The sequence below is a fragment of the Octopus sinensis genome, linkage group LG8, assembly GCF_006345805.1.
Source record: "Octopus sinensis linkage group LG8, ASM634580v1, whole genome shotgun sequence".
Lineage (NCBI taxonomy): Eukaryota > Metazoa > Mollusca > Cephalopoda > Octopoda > Octopodidae > Octopus > Octopus sinensis.
Genome location: NC_043004.1, coordinates 103,502,879 through 103,527,736, shown reverse-complemented (window position 1 = coordinate 103,527,736; position 24,858 = coordinate 103,502,879). Strand labels below are relative to the sequence as shown.

Here is a 24,858-nt window from a genome sequence, read left to right as displayed (position 1 = left end):
CCTCGGGCCGACCGAAGCCTTGTGAGTGGATTCGGTTGACGGAAACTGAAAGAAGCCCGTCGTATATATGTATATATATGTATGTGCGTGTATGTTTGTGTGTCTATGTTTGTCCCCCTAGCATTGCTTGACAACCGATGCTGGTGTGTTTATGCCCCCGTCACTTAGTGGTTCGGCAAAAGAGACCGATAGAATAAGTACTGGGCTTACAAAGAAAAAATCCCGGGGTCGAGTTGCTCGATTGAAGGTGGTGCTCCAGCATGGCCGCAGTCAAAATGACTGAAACAAGTAAAAAAGAAAAAGAAAAAAAAAGAAAAGTCATATATACATACATTAACTGGCACTCTATCAGTTATGAGAATGAGTGTTCCAGTTGATCCAATCAATGGAACAGCCTGCTCATGAAATTAGCATGCATGTGGCTGAGCACTCCACAGACACATTTACCCTTAACATAGTTCCCAGGGAGAGTCAGCGGGACACAGAGTGTGATAAGGCTGACCTTTTGAAATACAGGCACTGCCCATTGTCACCAGCTGAATGGACTGGGGTAATGGGAAATAAAGTGTCTTGTTCAAGGACAACAGGTCACCAGGAATTGAACTCACGATCTCACGATTGTGAGCCGAGTACCCTAACCACTAAGTCACCTTCACAGATATACAACCACTACTGTGAGTGTGAGTGAGTGTGTGTGTGTGTGCATATCACAGATGTTGACCAAAATAGTTGCAAACTTTATCAGTTCTTTCGAGTTAATTTGATATTTCTGCCTCGCTCGTTACTGATTAAAGACTGATTAAAGTTTCGGGTTAATCAAGCTTAGACTCCCACTCATGACACTCCCACACAAGGAACACAGACAAGTAACTTCAATAACATGGCAAATATCTATAGCCCCCCCCCCCCCCCCCCCAGTAATTACAACAGTCAGCTGAAGTGAACACACAACTAGAAGCCAATGCGGGAGACTCTACATGGTGTCACAACCAGCTAGAAATAGCAGTGGAATCTCTTAAATCACCGTCTACTGCCATAAAATGCACATCATGTTGATCCAGGATTATATATAACGGAATAATTACTGTGAAGCATTGTGTAGAAATATATTGTATAAAGGAACATGGGTAAGGCCAAAACAATGCGAGGGAAATGCAAAGGAAATCAAATATATGAATTAATGTAGACTTACCTTGTATTCAATATTTTGGGGTCATAACCCCATTTTCAACCCCAAAATATTGAATACAAGTCTACATTAATACATATATTTTTCTTGTGATTTACCTTGAAAATGGGGTCATAATCCCGAAATATTGAATACAAGGTAAGTTTACAAGATATATATATATATATATCATCGTTTAATGACTGTTTTCCATGCTAGCATGGGTTGGACGGTTCGACCGGGGTCTGGGAAGCCAGGAGGCTGCACTAGGCTCCAGTCTGATCTGGCGCTGTTTCTACAGCCTGATGCCCTTCTTAATGCCAACCACTCTGTGAGTGTAGTGGGTGCTTTTTACGTGCCACCGACACAGGGACCAGAGGAGGCTGGCAACAGCCACAATCGGCTGATGCTTTTTACGTGCCACCGGCATGGACATCAGTCAAGGCGGCGCTGGCATCGGCCACGTCCGGGTGGTGCTTTTTATGTGCCACCAGCACGGATATCAACTATATATATATATGTATAGTTGAGTTTTCCATGTGTTAACATGCACCTCCTTGTAACAATGGAAACTTTCATTTAATCAAGATACCCTTGGCCTGAAGAGTAGCCTGTGGTATACACCTTGCTTGGATATTTGCCACTTCCAAGGTTCTACTCGCTATGAACCATATGTCACCTGGATTTTACCTACTCCATTCCTTAACTCTTGTATATATATATATATGTATGTGTGTGTGTATGTATATATATATATATATATATATATATATTATATATATATATATATAAGCCATAATTATAATGACAGAATAGGAAGACTGGTACATCCTCAATTTATTTCCTTTTATTTTACAATGTCATACAGCGTATGACCTACATATGCATCCACTGCACAGAGTATGTGCAGTTGTGCATGTAACTGGGCATAATTTTCTGAGCAGCTTCTTTCAGGGTCTTTCAATCATAAAAATATGTTATTCTTTTATTCTTTTACTTGTTTCAGGCATTTGACTGCGGCCATACTGGAGCACTGCCTTAAAAAGGGTGTTCGTCAAAGATATCGACCCCAGCACTTGTTCTTTGTAAGCCTAGTACTTATTCTATCAGTCTCTCTTGCTTAACTGCCAAGTTATGGTAACAAGCACACTAGCATCAATTGTCAAGTGATGGCAGGGGGAGGAGGGACAAACAGACACAAATATATACATTATATATATATATATATATATATATATATATATATATATAAAGTTAATCCAAACAAGAAAGCACAAAAAAACACAACAACGCGAGGACGTGGAACAAATATAGTATTATTGGATGCTCAGGAAAGAAGGAAAGAAGGAGAGTTTAACGTTTCGAGCAGAACTCTTCGTCGGAAACATAGAAGGAAAGATCCAGAGAAGGGAAGACAGAGGAAAAAAAAAAATCGCCAATGGTACACACGCGGTCACACATACACAATAGGCTTCTTCAAGTTTCCTTCAACCAAATCCACTCACAAGGTTTTGGTTGGCCCGAGGCTATAGGTGCCAAGCAGTGGGACTGAACCTGGAACCATGTGGTTAGGAAGCAAGCTTCTTACCACACAGCCACGCCTATATGACATTCTAAAATAAAAGGAAATAAATTGAGGATATACTAGTCTCCATATTCTCTATTGTTATAAATTATTGCTAATATGCACTCCAGAAAATATTACTATCCAATGAGGGAAAGATGGAATTACACTTTGGAGGAATTTACAGCATGTAGTATCAACTCCTAGTAAATACTACTCAATGTGGTTAGCCATAACCTGGAACGCAACTGAGAGCTCCCACATAATATATCCCAGATAATCATCATCATCATCATTTAATGTCCGCTTTATAGTATAGCCCACTAAACTCATATATTTATATATAATTTTTATTATCATTTCACAATCACTTTTCATGTTTGCATGAGTTAGGTAAAATTTGTTGAGGCAGATTTTCTAAGGCCAGATGCCCTTTCCATTGCCAAACCCTCACCTGTTTCCAAACAAGTTAATATTTCCCATGGCTAGACATTTTTCACAGATGATTTGGAAACAAACATGCTCATTTATAATCCTCACATGATGTCAAATATAAAGGTAAACATAAAAATACAGTCATTATATATATATTCATCATCATTTAACATCCATTTTCTATGCTGGCAAGCGCTGGATGGCTTGACAGGAGCTAGCAAGCCAGAGGACTATACCAAGCACCACTGTCTGCTTTGGCATGGCTTCTACAGCTGGAGGCCGACCTCTTTACCTAATGCCAATCACTTTACAGAGGGTACTGAGTACTTTTTACATGGGACCAGCACCAGCAGGGTCACCAAGGGCTTCTTTCAGTTTCCATCAACTAGATCCACTCACAAGGTTTTGGTTAGTCCAAGGCTTTAGAAGACACTTTCCCAAGGTGCCATGCAGTGGGAGCGAACCCAAGAGCAACAGCGTGTGGCTGAGAAGCAAGCGTCTAAACCACACAGCCATGTCAGCACCAAAGTACAAAATATAGGAATTTGTGAAGCCAGGATGTTGTCCTCGAATCACTATACCTTAAGAAGAGTAATGCTTTCGATCATAGGTTGGCTGGATGAGAGTTGACCTGGGATTAAACAGCAAGCTTCAGAGGATAAAGAGAAAGAGATCCTATAGCAGGACCTGTATCCACAACACGAAGGAACAGAGAAACTCTATAAGGAATTTAGTGTGGTATGTGATCAGGATTTTAGACTCAATGCCCTACAACAAACAGACTAAAGTCAATTGCTTGCTTTAATTATTGTTCATTAAAGAGTGGTGGATAGATAAACATCATTAGATGCTTAGGGGTATTGATTCTGTCTCTATGCATTCAAGTGCAAATCTTACAGAAGTTATCCTTTCAATGCTGATAAAGTATGTCATGCATTAGTTTCAATTTTGAAGACAATGTGTCGCCAAACAAATTTGTGGCCTTTATTATCAAAGGTCAATCAAGTACCTTGTGTCCTTACTATCAAGGGTCAATCAAGTACCTGAACCAGTAAAGCCACATCTGCTGTATTTAGATGCAACCCATTACATTGAGTTTAAATTCAATCTGGAGTCAACTTTGCCTTTCATCTTTCTTTGGTTGATTTAAAAAGAAAAAAAAAGCCAGTAATTTACTGAAACTGAGTTAACCGACTCATCTCTTCCATAAAATTTCTGAACTGATGTCAATGTCAGAAATTATCACATCTTCCCCCCCCCCCGCAGTACATTCTGCAATTATTGAGAATAATTATGTAAACCAAAAGATTATGCTGGAACAAAATGAATGTCCCACAACCACAAATTCCATCATGATAGTTTAAAAGACCTTTCTTCATTGTTGAGTAGCAGCACTCAGATCCGCTTGAATGAGAAACCCATAACAATAAAAAGCAACAACCAAAAATATCCAACACCCTCGATGTACAGGTATGGCTGGAATATCAAAATATACTCAATCAGTGTTCTTAAATCGTCGTTCTTCCATTACTGTAAGCAGGATGACCTTAAATTTTAAGGTATTGTCTGTATTTTAAAGAGGAGAGCAGGTTAGGTAGTTGCAGTTGATTAACTGCAAGTCTGTCCTGATCCAGCAGACTTAGAATCGAGAATGACACTCATTTTTCATACATAGTATCCAACAGGTCTTTTTAAGAGATTTGACTGCTATGTCTAGCAGCTCGATCAAAAACGTAGAGGTTCCCTTATTTAGCTGCTACATTGAACAAGTTAAACTACCGTTTAGACACTTCCTTGTTGGCACAAGTAGTTCGTAGTTTTTCTGCAATTTACAACATCAGACCAATGCCAAATCATATGTGATGGATTGGTAAAAGATCTTTAGAGAGTCGGACAAATTACAGTATTTTATGTACCAAGTTCGAATCCCACTCGGGGCAGTCTTAGTAGCATTGTAAGCCCTCGGGAAAAATGAATGAAATAAGTTCTATAGTATTTGATTGACAGCAAAGCAAAGCATAGATCAGAATTGAGCCCCTAGCCTGTAGGGTCCTTGGGCAATTACACAGTGTGCCCAAGCCTTAAGATGGCACTATGCTACAGAGGTCAATTTCGTCTTTGATTCTTCCAAGGTTGATAAAATAAACTATCAGTCAAGTATTGGAGTCAATATTCCCATAAATCATCCTAGAAGCGAAACGAATTTTCATAAAAGATAGACACCAATTGTAAAACTTAGTAAAACGTCCAACGCATGCACACACGTACACACACAAAGCTGGACTTTCGAACCTTACAGCTCGCAGTTTCATCAATTTGATTCAAAAGGCTTGGGTGTATAAGTTTTCCGAAGGTGATGCCCAATCAGATCGAGCCTCGTGATTGTAAAGCGAATATTTTGATTAATGTATGTGTGTGTATGTATATATATATACATACACACACAAACATACAGAGAGAGAGTCTGAAATAATGAAAGCCAAAATTATAAATATGTAAACTATAGATACTAAATCTACTAATTCTAACGGGGTTCTCAACAAGGGACATTCTACGTAGGAAACTGAAATACGCTAAAAACAAAGAAGCGGCCTATCTCCCTTATTTCCATAAAGCTGGAAACAACTTTGATGATAGATCCACTCGATAAGAAGCAAACTTGAAGTTAAACAATAGCCGCCATACAGATATGAGCATAAATAAATAAATAGAACTTTAAGCTCCACTAACTGAATTACTTATATTTTTGACATACAAAATAAATTACAGGCCGTAAAGGTCGTGATGAAATAATTATCTTGAAATATAAGTTCACACATTTAGATCTACGAATGAAATTTAAAATCAGTATCCAGATTCCACAAGTCTGCTTCGATTGATTCAATGGAACAAAGAAAACGTAGAATAGGAGACTATATGAGGTTTATTAAACTGTTTGAGTATGTTGAATACATTTAATATCTCAATTTTTCTCAAATACACATCAGTGACTTCGTTTAAGTCAGTCATTCCCTGTTTCAATGACAGAACACATGCATAATATATATTTATAAATACATAAACAAACGCATATTCATACACTTAAATATGCATATGTCCGTACAAGATGCATGTACGACTACATCAGAATAAGCATATACACACACACGCACATACATTTATATAACAGATGCGTAGACACATTTTCTTCGCCACACAAAGGACACATTACTCCACAAGAGTACTCCTGCACTTCAAAGCAAGCAATATTGCTGATAGGTGTATTAATAACACAAACACTAAGCAAAAGCAACAAGAGTAAAAGCTACACACACACACACGCACACAGGATTGTGTGTGTCTACGTGCTGAAAATCATTAGATGACATCAAAAGCAGTGTTGTTTCTTGCCAGTCTCCATCGCATAACAACTACGCCGCCGACACAAACAGAATATGCACAACACAGATGCGCACACTTGTAAGACAAAACAAACACATACGAGAGAGAGAAAGAGAGAGAGAGATGCCAGAGGTGGGGAGGATCAGGTGTAAAGTCAGCTCTTTTGACTTAGCAGTGCAAGCAAACAATTTAAAGAAGCAGACGCCAGCTAGCTAGAATAGAGAAAGCTATAGGACATATCAATTAAGGATATAGATAATACAGTATCATCTCCATCCTCCTCTTCCTTCCACAAGCAGCCAAGCCCAACCAGCATCTAGGTCATGCTCTGAGCATATGATGGCATTAGCGGTCGGTCTCACAAAAGACCACAGTTATAAGGAGCCGGCTTTCACATCATCGCCCCCTTTTCAAATTCCTTCAATAGATACAATAACGCATTATAAAACTCTCTCTTTCTTTCTCTCTCGTCTGACTACAGATTTCACGGGGAAAATATGTTAACCCCTAAGAACATTATTCATACACATATATATACACACACACACACGTGTACTTCTATATGCATCCTCTGGGTGTGTCCATAACACACACACACACACATATATATATATATGTATGTATATATATATATATATATATATATATATATATATATATATATATATATACACACACACAGTCACTCATCTATAATAAGGATAGGGAAAAGTTGTAAAATCGCCCGTGGGATAAGAAATTTGTACCTTAAGAATATGAAAAGCTTCGCTAAAATATTGGCGAACACTCTGTAGAACACACACACACCAGCGCCGCTCCGTATTCACATATCTAAAATTGGTTAGAACGAAACCCAAAACAGTCAACTGTCAAATTGTATGTAGCACAAGAGTTTTTAGGGAAGGCTGTGGGAAGAGGGGTCTGTATATTTAAGGAAGAGGGCTTACGTTACATCATTTGGCACTCGCGCGCCGTTTGTGTGTATGTGTGTATGGATGGAACTTCCTTATTTTCATTTCAAGATATTGAGCTTTTTTATCTATTCCCCCTCCCGCCAATGTCCAGAAGCATCATTATTCATCTTTGAGATGCTATCGAAAACGAACAGTTGGAAAGCATTTCCCGTTACGTTGGAACAACGTAACGTAGAAACAAGAGAGAGAGAGAGAGGAAAGAAGCTGTTTTTCCAGTCTGTAGATATGTTTGTTAGAGCAAGGTTGGCTGGAGAGAGAGAAAGACTAAGATCAGGATGTTGACCTCTATGGAAACGGCAACAATGGAACTGAGTCAGCCGGGTTATAATAACAAAGGCGATTTAGTAAAATCCGAAAGATACCTATTCTTGGATTTTACCGAGGAGAGAGAGAGTGAGGAAGAGATAGACAGACTGATATTTAGAATAAAGAAAATATCCGAGTGACTAAATGATTTAAATGTCTTTAATCGACGTAAATTAACTGAACGTCAAAGATTCCAGACGATTCAACCTAGAATATAAATATTATAAAACACAAGTTTTGACATAACATATTGGGTGATGTGTGAGATAGATCTGATCGAAAATGACAGGGGTCGGGGAACAGGGTTTTTTTTTTTTTTTTTTTCTAAGGGTGTATTAATGTTCCCAGCTTATTTCCATAAAGAACGACAAAATTGTTTAGGTTGGTTGGTATCTATATTTACATAGTTAAAAAAAAAGAGAGAAAGAAGAAAGAAAAAACGAATAAGAAAAATTAATCACTACTTATACTAGAACTACCCTAAACTAGTAGCAAAACGTGATAGGACTGTCATGATGCTAATCCCAACATAACATCTACTTGCAATAATACTTGAAGAATTATTTTTCTTTTCTTTTTAGTACGTAAGAAAATGTATGAACAAAAACGCATGCATCGTAGGATATTCTTTCAGAACAATATATATATATATATATATATATATATATATATATATATATATATATAATATATATATATATATATATATATATATATATAAGTGTATACACAAACATACATACACACAAATATATATATAGACATATTCTTTCAGAACAATATATATATATATAAGTGTATACACAAACATACATACACACAAATATATAGACACATATTCTTTCAGAACAATATATATATATATAAGTGTATACACAAACATACATACACACAAATATATAGACACATATTCTTTCAGAACAATATATATATATATAAGTGTATACACAAACATACATACACACAAATATATATATAGACACATATTCTTTCAGAACAATATATATATATAAGTGCATACAGAAACATACATACACACAAATATATATATAGACACATATTCTTTCAGAACAATATATATATATAAGTGTATACACAAACATACATACACACAAATATATAGACACATATTCTTTCAGAACAATATATATATATATAAGTGCATACAGAAACATACATACACACAAATATATAGACACATATTCTTTCAGAACAATATATATATATAAGTGTATACACAAACATACATACACACAAATATATATATAGACACATATTCTTTCAGAACAATATATATATATAAGTGTATACACAAACATACATACACACAAATATATAGACACATATTCTTTCAGAACAATATATATATATATAAGTGCATACAGAAACATACATACACACAAATATATATATATAGACACACACATATACACAAGCTGTTTCACCTGTCAGCTGCACGCTATCGCCGCCGCCGCCGCCCTCCAAGGTGCGAGGACAACGTTCCTCTTACGCTATGTCAGTGAAGGCGACCTTCAACTGACTAACAACACAACACTGACAACCGTTCTCTTAACTTCGACGACAGCTCGCAGACAATTTCTTTCTTCTTCCTCTCTTTCTCAGACACCCTTAGAAAGGCCCTTGCTCCGCTTCTTGTTAACGTTTTAAGATAATTTCAACGTAGAAATTCCTCCTCACTCACCCATCAGAGTGAAACCAGCATTTGTTGACAAGAAGTTCGAGAGAAAGGACAATATTGCTGTTATTCATCTTACCCTTCTCTCTCTCTCCATATATTTATATAAATAAACTGCCAACCTGACCCTCCTAAGCTTTTTATCTCCAAAGACGTGACACTTCAGACAGATGTTAACCGTTTCAGGAATCTCAGGTCCCTCGGTACTGTTTTGTTGTCGTTTATTTGCCATTGTTCATTGTTCAAGCCACATATCGCAAATATCGTCCCTGGCTAACCACCATCCCCAACACTATTACCACTGCCAGAGCTATTCAGGAATGAGAAAACTTTGAAAATAATGACACAAACCCGGTAGCCATTTCTTCACATCTTGCTTCGTCACTTTGTCTCTTTTAGTAAGAGGAAAAATTTAAGAACCATAAAAAGTTTACGAGCTGGAGAGATTTTTCACTTTAAATATAATTTACGAATCGACTGGGAAAGTTTCTATTTTATTTCATTATTAAAAATAAATGTATGTATTTCTTTCTTCCTCTTCGACAAAATTTGAAGGTGACAGTGATTAAAAAAAAACACAAGAAAGCAAAAATTAGAGAAATGACAACAAAATACTGAGAATAAAGTACTTATAAGATATAGTCAGTGGGAAAAAGGAAGGACGAGATTTAAATACCAACACATAAAGGGAATGTTTTATAAATTTAATCAGCTGTTGGACGAGAAACCTTAATTAAGGGTACAACAATTTATATATATATATATATACATGTGTGTGTGTGTGTGTGCCAAATTCCGCCGAGGTCGACTTTGCCTTTCATCCTTTCGGGGTCGATAAATAAAGTACCAATTTCGCACTGGGGTCGATGTAATCGACTTAATCCCTTTGTCTGTCCTTGTTTGTCCCCTCTATGTTTAGCCCCTTGTTGGTAGTAAAGAAATATATATATTTCACAATACGAGGGTTTTCAATGAAGGTGGAGCAAGTAATTTATTGAAACGAGGAGGAATAGGATGTTGTGGTGATAATGCCTTTCTCAAGGGTACTTAAGGACGTGGTATGTAAATGAAAGAGATTCGGTAGGATTTTATTTATATTTGTGAGGCGGGAGAGGAAATAATGGAGTCCAACAGCAAGTGTCATTGACATGTAAACAAAAGAAAACGTAGAGCTTAAAACTGACCCAATTGAGATGGTTGCCGGCTACATCCCAAACACGTGCACCGTCCTGGTCCCCGGCAACTGAAGAGCTTTATGTTAGTCGGAGATAAAAACTGGAAAGGACCTCCTCGTCTCATGTAAATAAGCTTTATAGAATAGTTTTAAGTAAATATCTTTCTGTTGGATTAACAAACGATAATATGGTTGACGATAATATTTCAAATCAAACCTCCCTTCCATAGCCAACAATCACATCAGAATTACTGCTGCAAATTATACATGGGCTGTTAAATATATATATTTCTTTACTGCCCACAAGGGGCTAAACATAGAGGGGACAAACAAGGACAGACAAAGGGATTAAGTCAATTACATTGACTCCAGTGCGACACTGGTACTTAATTTATCGACCCCGAAAGGATGAAAGGCAAAGTCGATTGGGCTGTTATATATAAAGTCCAGCTGGATTCTGTCTGAAGCAGTTTAATTAATTAATTAATAATTAATTAACTATTTTTTAGGTTCAATATGAAATTAAAACATAAATACATGAAAAATTCCCGACAACGAGAAGAATATATAAACATTACACAGCAAGATAAATCATTATCTGCAGTTGCATATATTAAGTATCGAGTGTAAATAAACAACGGTGACTTTTTGTAAAAGAGAAACAGGATAATTAGCCATTAACTGGTTAAATTACAACATATAAAACAAAAATTTATAAACAGTCTGGTCGGGAAATTATAAATGAAAAGATGTGTATTAAAAGAAAAGGAAAACAGAGAGAGTAAGAAAGAGAGAATATCGGAGGATTCGGGGAGAGAAAATGAGATAAATAGAAGAGAAGCAGAAAACAGAGCAGAGCAGAGAAGGTGACGGTCATTAGGTCAAAACAAGAGATTTCGCTTGAAATTAAACAATGGCTTTGGAAGTTGGAAACAAAACAGGTTCTGGAGTAAATGAGAAAAACCGAAGTTAGCTTAAGTGTAATTTCTGCAGTAGTGGTAAGATAGAATTGTTGGCTGGGGCCATTGACTCACTCACCTGAAAGCGCTGGATAGTTCCCAAGAGAAAGTCTGCAAAAAAAAGCCAAGCAAACAACAACAGCAGCAGCAGCAGCAGGAGCAGCCCAAAAAAATAAATAAAAACTCAATGTGTTTGTCACGTGATCAGCTTGAGGGGAAAGCTGGATGAAAGAGGGAGGGAAGGAGGGAGAGCGAGTGAAGGAGGTAGCGTAGAGTTGGTTCTGGTAAGGAAAGTACGAAGGCACGGTGAGGTAATAATTTCTCTTTCAATCTATGGAACGCCGCTAATGCGTTTTATGCATGTTATGACGTGAGCCGTGCATATATTATCGAGAGTGACGACTTTCTTTTTTTTTTTCCCCTTCTCATCATCCAAGGTTATACGCTAACAATTGGGAAACATAACAAAGAAAACACAAATAAATAGATGAATAAAAATAAATGAAAACTCGGTTTGCTCCGATGATTTTTTTGTTTGTTTTTGCTTTTTTATCTTCCTGCTTTCAGTTTATTTATGAGTCAGGAAGAAACAATGATTAGCTTTTGCTCAGAAGCAAGTAATTTACATTTATTTATTTAGTTAAACATTTATTTATTTATATTTTGGGTGGAGGACGAAATTGTTTGGATCAGATGTAGACATTTAGAAACTGTTTAAATGTAGTTATTTCTTAGTTGATGCCCAAATTGTAACAAGAGGCCAAGTTTGGAGGCGCTGCTTTCGTTTGAACAATCTTTCACCTCAAATATTAATAGATCAAATAGAACAAACATTGACAAACAGTTCAACAAACTCTCTCTTTTTACTCTTTTGTTTGTTTCAGTCAATTTGACTGCGGCCATGCTGGAGCACCGCCTTTAGTCGAGCAAATCGACCCCGGGACTTATTCTTTGTAAGCCCAGTACTTATTCTATCGGTCTCTTTTGCCGAACCGCTAAGTGACGGGGACGTAAACACACCTGCATCGGTTGTCAAGCAATGCTAGGGGGACAAACACAGACACACAAACACACACACATACATATATATATATATATACATATATACGACAGGCTTCTTTCAGTTTCCGTCTACCAAATCCACTCACATGGCATTGGTCGGCTCGGGGCTATAGCAGAAGACACTTGCCCAAGATGCCACGCAGTGGGATTGAACCCAGAACCATGTGGTTGGTTAGCAAGCTACTTACCACACAGCCACTCCAGCGCCTAAACCATTAAATTATACATTAACAGTTCAGAAATTTATTCAAATAAACATTAATTTCAAACACTATAACAAGTAAAACAAAAAAGAAAGAAAGAAAATCGAATATTAATTTTCTACATCGGTACTTTTTTTCTTATTTATGCTCAATATTTTTATGTTACAAAAGGGGATATGACTAAATTGGTTGTCATGCAAGAAATCTGCCTGGAAATGGATGAATATACCTGGTGCGGGCTGAACCGTGTGGTGAAAAAGCTTGTTTTCCAACCACGTGGTTTCATGTTCAGTTCCACCGCGCGGCACCATGACCAAGCGTCTTCTGTTATAGCAGCCAGACCGACCAATGCCCTTCTGAGTGAATACGTTGGAGAGAAACTGTACAGAGGCCTGTCGGGTGTGTGGGGGAGTCTATGTACCCCTGCCCCACCGCTTGGTAACGTAACCAGTGCTGGTTTATTTATGCCTCCTGATGTAGCGGTTCGGCAAAAGAGACCAAAGAATAAGTACCGTACTTAAAAAAAAAATCGTTCTTGAATCGATTTGTTCGACTAAAACCCGCCAATGCGGTGCTCCAGCATGGCCACAGTTCAATGACTGAAAGAGGTAAAATATAATGGTTAAAATATAGTCGGCAGATGGCAGAGCCAGTACAGCATTGGACAAACTTTACTTCATGATGTTTGCTTAGATTCTTGAAGTGTCGTTGGATCAAAAGCTGAGTGGTTGATACATATGCGATTAGATAGGCATTTAAAATAATTAGCGAAAGCATGGTACATCTTGCCAAGGTATACTCGCTTGCTCGCAAGTGACAGATAGCTGTACTGTAATACTATTTTGTTACATCCCTGTAGAAGGCGCGTAGCCTAGCGGTTAAGACATCGCACTCACAACCGCAAGATCGCTGTTTCAAGTCCCAGACCGGCGGTGAGTTGTGTTCTTGAATGAAAGTTTTCACTTCACGTTGCTCCAGTCCACCCGGCTGTAAAAAGGCAACCCTGCGACTTTTAGGGGGAATGTTGGCCTGTTCACTTAGCCAGTGGAGTCGCGTCATTCGAAAGCAACATTAATGCGAAAAAGCGCATTGTGACCAGCCATACTTACATAACAACATCCAACCGGCTAATGCACAGGTATAATGATATATATATATATATATATATATAGTGAGAATTTACAAAAAAACACAAAAGACGGGTGTGAAAACAACAAACAGATGTATTAGTTTAACGCTCGGGAAGTGAGAAAGTCTTTTACGTTTCGAGCCTACGGTCTTCGACAGAAAAGAAAACAGAAATAAACAGAGTGAGAAAATAGAAAAAGATTTAGTGGCTAGCGCTCTATCATGGCGATATCTGTCATATGTGCGTGTGTGTGTGTGTGTGTGTGTGTGTGTGTGTGTGTGTGTGTGTATATACAGGCGCAGGAGTGGCTGTGTGGTAAGTAGCTTGTTTACCAACCACATGGTTCCGGGTTCAGTCCCACTGCGTGGCACCTTGGGCAAGTATCTTCTACTATTGCCTTGGGCCGACCAAAGCCTTGTGAGTGGATTTGGTAGACGGAAACTGAAAAGAAGCCCGTCGTATATATGTATATATATATATATGCGTGTGTGCGTTTGTGTGTCTGTGTTTGTCCTCCTAGCATTGCTTGACAACCGATGCTGGTGTGTTTATGTCCCCGTTACTTAGCGTTTCGGCAAAAGAGACCGATAGAATAAATACTGGGCTTACAGAAGAATAAGTCCCGGGGTCGAGTTGCTCGATTAAAGGCGGTGCTCCAGCATGGCCGCAGTCAAATGACCGAAACAAGTAAAAGAGTAAAGAGTAATATATGTATGTATGTATGTATGTATGTATGTATGTATGTATGTATGTATGTAAATTATATATACAAAGAAAGATAGACGGATTGATCCTGCCTATCTCAGGTTTACTTTCCTCGTACCAAAGTCGATAAAATAGGTACTGGTGTGACCTATAATATCCTAGAACTGTAGTCTTCAAACTAAAATAATTTGGGGGAACCCCTGTAACATTTTATTAATGAGATCATGAAAAGGATTTTTCGTCCATATAATTCTTCGCCGTGGTATTGGATAAATTGAAAAGTTGGAAACTTCTTTAATTTTGTTATACATAATTCGTCTTACCCTCTTCAACCTTTACAGTCACCCTCCAAGGAGAAGCTGCACCAGTGTGTGCTGCCCGGGGTATCCCTTGAATCAGTGCCCTAACAGCTCCTCTCGACTCCTATACGGGCTTATACAGCAGACCCCAAAATGCCGCTCCCATAAAAGCTCCACTGAGGCGCACCGTCTAAATCGGCTCGGATCAGCTACGCTACGGGCTAGACTATCCTCTATCTCTTATATGAGAAACATGTTTCTAAAACAGTGATTCTCAAACTGGGGCCCGAAGTCCCCTAGGAGGCTGCGAAGGGACGCTGAAGTATCTTGAAAACAAGGTGGCTTGAGACAATTAATTTTAAGATTTTCAAAAAAATCTTTAAAAAAATGTTAAGATTTTCAATTTTTCGCACGCTATCATCTTTCTTTTGTCATTGGTCTCAAAAATCACGCCACTCCTACATACTCATTTGCTAACCACGCTTGTTGTACAAGTGTGACTGGCCAATAGAAAATATGCGAGTATAATGATTGATCGTGCATGTGCTGTCGGTATTTTTCGTTTCTCATTTGTTTTGTAACCAATTTATCAACTCATTCTTCATATTTTCATGTATATTTATTGTATCCCAATGGGGCTTTGTCTGGATTAAGTTGTGGTTTGCGGGTCTGTGAGCAGTGCGGTTTATAGTCCAGAAATTACGGTACACGAATGTATGTCATTTGTTTTTCCATGTTGATTATCCAGCATTTTATAGGGGACCACGAATCCTCGGAAAAAACTGTTAGGGGACCGGCACGTGAAATCTCTTGAAAAGTTTGTGAACCACTATTCTAGAAGGTGATGCCTTTACGCGGCCATAGTCAAATAACTGAAAGCAGTAAGCGAACGAAAGAACCATGATTTTAACACGGTTTGAATTATTATTGCAGGCATGGTAGCATATGGAAGTTGTGATTAAATCTATGATGGATTCAACCAATTTTGAATGGGAACAAAGAGTTTTGTCCTATGACTCAGCGTCAGAGAATTACGAAACAGCATCCTTCTGTCTTCTGCAAGCATTTCAAAGAGAAAATCGGATTGATAAGGTTGCCAACTTTACGAACACCATACCTATGTAATTCTAACATCTTTTTAACTTGTTTTATCCTTTCCTTAATTTTTGCTACAGACGAATGCTTTCTGACAACCCAGATTTTTAAAGTGAATTTATTGTCTTTCTGTATGAAACGATCGTATAGCCACAGGAATAAAAATAATTTCAATCCATATTAACATCTAATCTCCTCCATTTACGAAAGATATGATTGGATTTGTTGAACTTTGTTTTATAAGTTAAATTATATACTTAATATACTAACATAAATTTTTATATCTATGTTAACCAGAAAATTAAAGTAAAATATGAAGAAACAATGTTAGAAATCTTTCGGAAACTACTCCATTTAAAGGGCGAATTCACATTCAACCCTTTTAATATATATATATATATATATATATATATATATATATATATATATATATATATATTCCCTGTGTTTGTGAAATTCTTGTATCTCTGCCGTAAGGCTTCATTTCCACACGCACCAGCTTAATTCAATTCGTCCTTAGTCGAAAGACACCTGTTGTTATGTCTTATTATTTTTATTGTATTTATATTTGTGTAACATTGTCCGTTTTTTCCGTCCTTGTTTTCATATACATTCGCTGCTTTCTTCCAAGGAATCTAATGCTCTTAGCTTAGTTTTTCCTTGGGGCTGGCCAGATTGGAGCAATCTTAAGAATAATCAGCCGAAATTGCGAGGATAATCTGGTTCTTGACTGAAGATAGAAAACTTCAAATGACCCGTCCTTGTTTTCTTTGTATCGTCTATCTGGATGTTTTGTTGTCTCTTTTTGTATCACCTAGCTGTCCGGATGTTTTGCGTTCTTGTCCCATTTTGTATTTTACACACACACATACACACACACATACACACACACATATATATATAGAAGACAAAGTAGAAAATGCTAAAATAATTTTATCATGAAGAACATTTTAGTACCGTTTTCAGTCTTTGCGACTTTTTCATCCTAGAGTAAAGCATGAAAAACAATTAAATTGTGGAAAAATTAAATGAAAAGTTTTTTTTTAAATATTTCCATAGTTTTCAAATGCAAGGGACATTTTCCTTTTTTTTCTGTCTGTCTCTGTCGCTCTCTTTTACTCATATGAGATCTCGGTAGCAGGTAGTAGTAGTAGTAGTAGTAGTAGTAGTAGTAGTAGTAGTAGTAGTAGTTGTAATATGAGTTCTTGGTTTTGATTATTTAAGCAGCAGTAGTAGCTGAGAAAGGAGGTGGCGACGACGACGACGACGACGACGAAGAAGAAGAAGAAGAAGAAGAAGAAGAAGAAGAAGAAGAAGAAGAAGAAGAAGAAGAAGAAGAAGAAGAAGATATATATATCGTTTTTGTATTTGGTTTGCAAGATTCTTTATGTGAATTCGTGTGTTGAAGCATATTTTATTGTGTCTGGGGAGAGACATTCTCTTTTAGTGCCTTATTACTTAACACAAACACCTGTTCGATTTCCACTCATTTACTTATTTTACAAGGCTTAGAATAACAACTGTGCTGTCTTGCAGCTACTTCAATGGTCTTTGAAACGACTATTGAAGGGGTTGCATGACGCAAAGAAAATTTTAGAATAAAATAAATAAGTAAATAAGGGGAAATCGAACCGGTGAATGTGTTAAGTAACAAGGCACTAAAAGAGAATGACTCTCCCTAGACAACGTGTGTACCGTTGGCGATTTTTTTTCCTCTGTTTTCCCTTCTCTGGATCTTTCCTTCTCCTATGTTTCCGACGAAGAGCTCCGCTCGAAACGTTAAACCCTCCTTCTTTCCTTCTTTCCTGAGCGTCCAATAATACTATATTTGTTCCACGTCCTCGCGTTGTTGTGTTTTTTTGTGTTTTCTTGTTTGGATTAACTTTAACTTATATATATATATATATATTATATATATATATATATATATATATATAAATTGTATATAAAGAAACAAGAACGTGAAATACACAAAGGGACGAACACAAAAAACGGACGGGTCATTCGAAGCCTTTAATCTTCAGTCAGAAACCGGATCATCATAGCAAATTTCGGCTGATTAATTCTGATATTTGCTCCGACACGGCCAGCCCCAATGAAAAACTAAGCTGTGAGCATTAGATTTCTTGGAAAATGGATCGAATGTAAACGCAATAAGGACAGAAAAACGGACAAAGCCGCACGATTATATATATATTTTTTTGTACTTGTTTCAGTCATTTGACTGCGGCCATGCTGGAGCACCGCCTTTAGAGTGGTGAAAGAGTACAGCAGGGATCACCACCATCTCCTGCCGGAGCCTCGTGGAGCTTTTAGGTGTTTTTCGCTCAATAAACACACACAACGCCCGGTCTGGGAATCGAAACCGCGATCCTCCGACCGCAAGTCCGCTGCCCTAACCACTGGGCCATTGCGCCTCCACATATACAAAAAACGAAAATAAAAATAAAAACAAGAATGTTAATAACAGGATAACAGCAGGTGTCTTACGACTTCAGACAAATTGAGACAAATTTAACTTATCTAGCAGGCGTGTTGGAAAAATTGCCTTTTCGGCAGAGGGGAACGATGTTGAACGGGCTGCGGTCACCAACGAAATGGCTTGTTATTCAGCAGGTCACATGAGGTCATATATATATATATAGATATATATATATATATATATATATATATATATATATATATATATATATTATATATATATATATATATATATACATTACATATGTCGTTACTGTCCTGTTTTTGTTACCATTTTTACCCCTCTGCAAAAAGATCTCAAATTTTAATTGATTTGCTTTTCGCAGGAAGGAAAGTTTCTTATTCGAAGATACGTCTCGCCTTCATCTTCGAAACGTAGAGTAGATGAAACCATGGCGACTGAAGAAGGGGTTTTTTCCTTGTGTTAATTGTCCTGTACTCTATTTTTTTTTGTTTAAAAAAATGTCCAGTTCCGTGGGTTGTGTCTATGTTTTCGTTTCTCGTTGTGTTCGACGTTTTTTTGGTGTCCTGTACTCATATATGCGTGTATATATACATGTAGAGGTAGGTAGTACATATATGTTTATATATATTGCATATGTTTATTTATTAATATATATATTATATATATATATATATATATATATATAATATATATATATATATATATATATATATATATAGTGTGTGTGTGTGTGTGTGTGTGTGTGTGGTGTGTGTGTTGAATAGCTCCAATTTTCTAAAACCTTCAACGAGGTATCTTCAAAATCTTCAACTTCAATAACACGGCACACGATGATTTCAAAATGAATTAATTCCAGAAAGGCGGCGACCTGGCAAGAAACGTTACCCCGCCGGGCGAAATACTTGGCAGTATTTCGTCTGTCTTTAAGTTCTGAGTTCAAATTCGGCCGAGGTCGACTTTGCCTTTCATCCTTTCAGGGTCGATAAATTAAGTACCAGTTATGCACGGGGGTCGATATAATCGACTTAATCCGTTTGTCTGTCCTTGTTTATCTCCTCTGTGTTTAGCCCCTTGTGGGTAATAAAGAAATAGGTATTTCGTCTGCCGTTACGTTCTGAGTTCAAATTCGGCCGAGGTCGACTTTGCCTTTCATCCTTTCGGGGCTCGATAAATTAAGTACCAGTTATGCACGGGAGTCGATATAATCGACTTAATCCGTTTGTCTGTCCTTGTTTGTCTCCTCTGTGTTTAGCCCCTTGTGGGTAGTAAAGAAATAGGTATTTCGTCTGCCGTTACGTTCTGAGTTCAAATTCGGCCGAGGTCGACTTTGCTTTTCATCCTTTCAGGGTCGATAAATTAAGTACCAGTTGTGTACTGGGGTCGATGTGATCGACTGCCACCCCCATCCCCAAAGTTTCGGGCCTTGTGCCTAGAGCAGAAAAGAATAAAATGATAAAATAATTCCAGAGGAAGATAAAAGAGAGAAAAGTTCTCCAAGACACGCTTGGAAAGATGCAACACTAGAACATAATATAATTCCCAAATATACAATCAAAATAGCTAAAACTAATGGAAACTAGAGACAACTTTAAATGCATCCAACATTCCAAAAGAAATATATTAAGAGATGAAAAACCCGACAAGTAAAACAAATAAAACAAAAATTATAAGTGAGCAAGGAAAAACAAAGAATTGGCAGTATATCACCTGCAAACTCCAAAATACACTGCAGTGGTTGTTAGCATTAACGAATCCGCTACTGGCCACTCTCATCACATGCAGTATGAACATGCTCAGACGGTGTGTGTCTGTGTATGTGTAAATTACATCATTAGACAAAACACACATGCTAACAGACATATATATATACATGTTACCATGTGTATGTATATATATATATAGATATAGACATCTGGATTTATATATATATATATGTCGATTACATCATTAGGCAACACACACACACAGACATATAAATACATTTATATATACATACGCATACAGACGTACGTACATGTTACATGTATAGCATGTACCCTTAACGTAAATACATACATAACTTATATACACGTATCAATAACATCATTGAACAACATATACATACATCAATAACAACTTTAGATTACATATATTTACATAAATATGTGTGCCAGTGAATGTGCATATGTATATGTGCATGCACTTATATATATATATAATATGTACATATACATATATATATATATATATACATATATATATATATATATATATATATATATATATATATAATATATATATACTATACATATATATATATATATATATATATATATATATATATACATACATATATATATGTATGTACATACACTACATATATATGTACATATACACACATATATATAAATACATATATGTATGTATGTATTTATCTATCTATCTATCTATATATATATATATATATATATATATATATGTGTGTGTGTGTGTGTGTGTGGTGTGTGTGTGGTGTGTGTGTGTGCGTGTGTGTGTGTGTATACATATATATATGTACATACACATACATATGTACATATACATACATATTACATACATACATACATACATATATATATTATATATGTATGTATGTATATATATATATGTATTATATATGTATATATATATATATATATATATATATATATATATATATATATAATATATATATTATTATACATACACATACGCGCGCACACACCGCACGGATACACACACACACACACGTCTAAGTCTGATAATGTTTTGATGTATGTAAAACGTTGTCCAGTGGTCTAATTGATGTGTTTATATTTTGTCTGATAACGTCACTGATATGAGTGTATGTGTGCATATATATAATATAATATATATATATATATATATATATATATATATAATACGGATATATTTAGATGTATATGTAACGTTCCTATATACACTCACACACATACACACGCATCTATTACATCACTGACCGACATTTACACACATCAATAACACTTTAAAATATTTCGCATTTCCTTTTTTTTTATATTCGTTTACTGGTTTTAGCCATTCAAGTGCGGCCATGCTGGGGCCCTACATTTAAAAGCTTGCAGTCGATCATATCGGGCCCCATTACTTATTAAGTCCGATGCTTATTTTAACCTTCTCAGTTTGTTGAACCGCTATAACTGCAAGGCATAAAAGAACATGAAATGAATAACATTACGTTTGAAGCCAGTGTAAAGAAAAACTCTGACATGGATACAGACTCACTTATAAAGACAAGACACACTCCTAATCTTTGTTTTCCAAACATTTGAACTAACAGAAGATATTGGGTTTTTCTCCCAATAGTGATCTACAGAGAGCTAACTATGCATCTCATAGCAGATAAAGTTATAAATAATTGCGACTAAAAATTGGGATAAAAACCCAATGGTCGAAGGCTGGCCGTGAGACTCCAACTCACATCTTCAGTAAACATGACGGGCGATCTACCGTTGGACCGAAACAATCCCTCGAATTTCGCTATTCATTTTAGAAACTTCATTCTTTCCAGCGAGAAATTGTGTTGTTGACGTCATAACAATTTTAATTCTTATGACGTCAATAACGCGCACACACACACACACACACACACACATCAATGTAGTCACCTATGAATCATACTTAATATATATATATATATACACCATTTATAGGCTACTTACTGTGGTATTCACCCTGAGATAATATCTTTCATGGACGTGCTGTGTGAAAAACACGGAATATCTGAGAGAGACAAACAGTCGCCCCACCAAGTGTCAGCATGAACGCCAAATACATTTCAGCTTTTCTGGCTCTTTTCAATGATGTGTATTTGCAACTAGCCATATGCCTAGACGAAAATTCGTCGATATAAGAAACAGGGAAAAAAACGTTCACTGATGTTGCGAATAGCCGCCCGGCTGAATAAGATTCCGGTATACACAATTGGGGCAGTATTAAATTAAAAGAGACATTTATGTATCATACTTAATGTATAGGCACATGGCTGGCTGCAAGTACACGTTAATGGAAAGGTCCCCAAAAAGTTGAAATGAATCTGATGTTCTCGACTGGAAGCAAGCTGTTGGGCAGAAGAGTGCTTTGTCTCTCCATTAAAGGTCCCAGTTTCTGTGTAACAGGTTCTTCTGCATTGGAGGGACTGCCAAAAGCATTGAGAAAAGAATACACGAGCGCTTTCCATGGCCAAAGAAGTTCATGTGAAGAAAGTTCATGAAAATAGGTACCATATATCCGTATTTTACATCTGTTTTACAAACAACAGCTCTGCGATTTATTTCCACGATTCGGGTAGCAAGTGTGAGGCGACGTTTGAGATATAATAGGGATCTTTTCGGTTTGAACGGCAGTTTTTTTTTAATTATTTCCACGTAACTAGACACTTTTAAACTTCGTATACTGGTAGAATGTGTTTATAAAACATCTTTTTCTCTTGGTTTTATTGAGAAAATTCTATAGTTTCTAAGATATTTGTTGTTGTTTTTCTTCAATTTCTGCAATTTCAACCAATCAGTGACGTCTATTGGGGTGAAAACATTCTGTGCTGTATGAATATGTGAATATGTCCCTCGTTTAAGAAACAGATTGGGTTTATTTACATTTGTGAAGAAAAAAAGATACACTGACCCCACCCCTAACTCTAACTAACCCTAACCCTAAAACAGATTGAAATGCAATAGATCGATACTAGGCTCATAATTATGGGTGACAATTTCATATGACACTGCTGGAAAAAACTGCCGTTCAAACCGAAAAGATCCCATAATAGTCCTGCTATCGGTACGCAACCATATCGCTAGGGAAGAGTAACTAGTGGAGGTCCTCTCTAAAAGAAAGATATTTACATAGCTATGTGATTAAGAAGCTCGCTTTGCAACTGAGTGGCTTCGGGTTTAGTCACATCATGCGATCCTTGGGCAAGTGTCTTCTACCAGAGCCCGCACCGGCCCGACTAATAAGTTATAAATGAATTTAACAGACGAAAACTGTATGGAAGCCTGTCGTGTGTGTGTGTATGTGTGTATGTGTGTAATGTATGTATGTATGTCATGTTGTTCTCGTTTGTTCCCGCGTTATCACATGACAACCGTTTTTTTTTGTTTCCATCCCTGTAGCTTATCAATACGGCAAAAGAAGCTGATTGAATAAGCACTAAACTTTAAGAAAAAATAAGTGCGATGGGGGATGCGATTTTATTCGACTAAATGCTTCATGGCGGTGCCCCAGCATGACCATAGTCCAGTGACTAAGACAAGTAAAAACTAAAAGACAAAAGGTAAAATATCACAATATTTAGAACTGTCATGGTATCAGTAATTAAAGAAAGACGTAAGTTAAGCCCTTTTAATTAATTTGGGATGAAACAAGGGACATTCCAGATACTGAACAGCTCCCACTTGTTCTGCATTACTTTATTAATTAATGCTACCTGTGGCGAATTTATTGAAGATTGATCAGCCTTTGAACTTGACTCTGTGTTGTTTCTGCAATGTATGTTATGTTGTCAGTGCTGAATTATATTGGTATTGGCGCCACGCTATGTGCCATATAGCGCCATTGACGTTGTCTGGATCATGAGCAGAAGGGATCGCTGATTTTCAAGTGAGAATACATAGAGCTGTTCCCGCTTTTCCATTTGCAGTTTATGTTTGGAAGCACTCCGTCGGTTACGACGATGAGGGTTCCAGCTGATCCGAATCAACGGAACAGCCTGCTCGTGAAATTAACGTGTAAGTGGCTGAGCACTCCACAGACACGTGCACCCTTAACGTAGTTCTCGGGGATATTCAGCGTGACACAGAGAGTGACAAGGCCGGCCCCTTGAAATACAGGTACAACAGAAACAGGAAGTAAGAGTGAGAGAAAGTTGTGGTGAAAGAGTACCGCAGGGATCACCACCACCCCCTGCCGGAGCGTCGTAGAGCTTTTAGGTATTTTCGCTCAATAAACACTCACAACGCCCGGTCTGGGAATCGAAACCGCGAGTCCGCTGCCCTAACCACTGGGCCATTGCGCCTCCACAGTTTATGTTCACTACCGCGATAACTGACTCAGCCTAGAAGTAACGGACTGTGAGGAAAACGCAAAGGCCATGGGAAAATATTTCACTATATTGCAGCAACTCTACCTGCCCGTAGTTTGATCCACTTTGTCTAAGTACTTTAAGTAGCTTCAGGAAAGCAAAGGTGGACAGCCAATGGAGCTGAAAAGCTTGAACAACAAGTGTTGG

At 37.2% G+C, this 24,858-nt stretch overlaps 1 protein-coding gene and 1 long non-coding RNA gene across 2 annotated transcripts in view; one reads left to right on the top strand and one right to left on the bottom strand.

The window, feature by feature from the left end:
* The window catches only part of LOC115215002, a 156,888-nt gene extending 147,275 nt beyond the window's left edge, over positions 1–9,613 (bottom strand). Inside the window, exon 1 of the mRNA XM_036505636.1 lies at positions 9,531–9,613. Within this exon, the coding sequence (XP_036361529.1) occupies positions 9,531–9,598 (68 nt within the window). The 5' untranslated portion in view covers positions 9,599–9,613. The remainder of the gene's footprint in view (positions 1–9,530) is intronic.
* Positions 9,614–22,301: 12,688 nt separating this feature from the next.
* The window catches only part of LOC118764467, a 3,353-nt gene continuing 796 nt past the window's right edge, over positions 22,302–24,858 (top strand). Inside the window, exon 1 of the long non-coding RNA XR_005000277.1 lies at positions 22,302–22,851. This is a non-coding gene — a long non-coding RNA (uncharacterized LOC118764467). The remainder of the gene's footprint in view (positions 22,852–24,858) is intronic.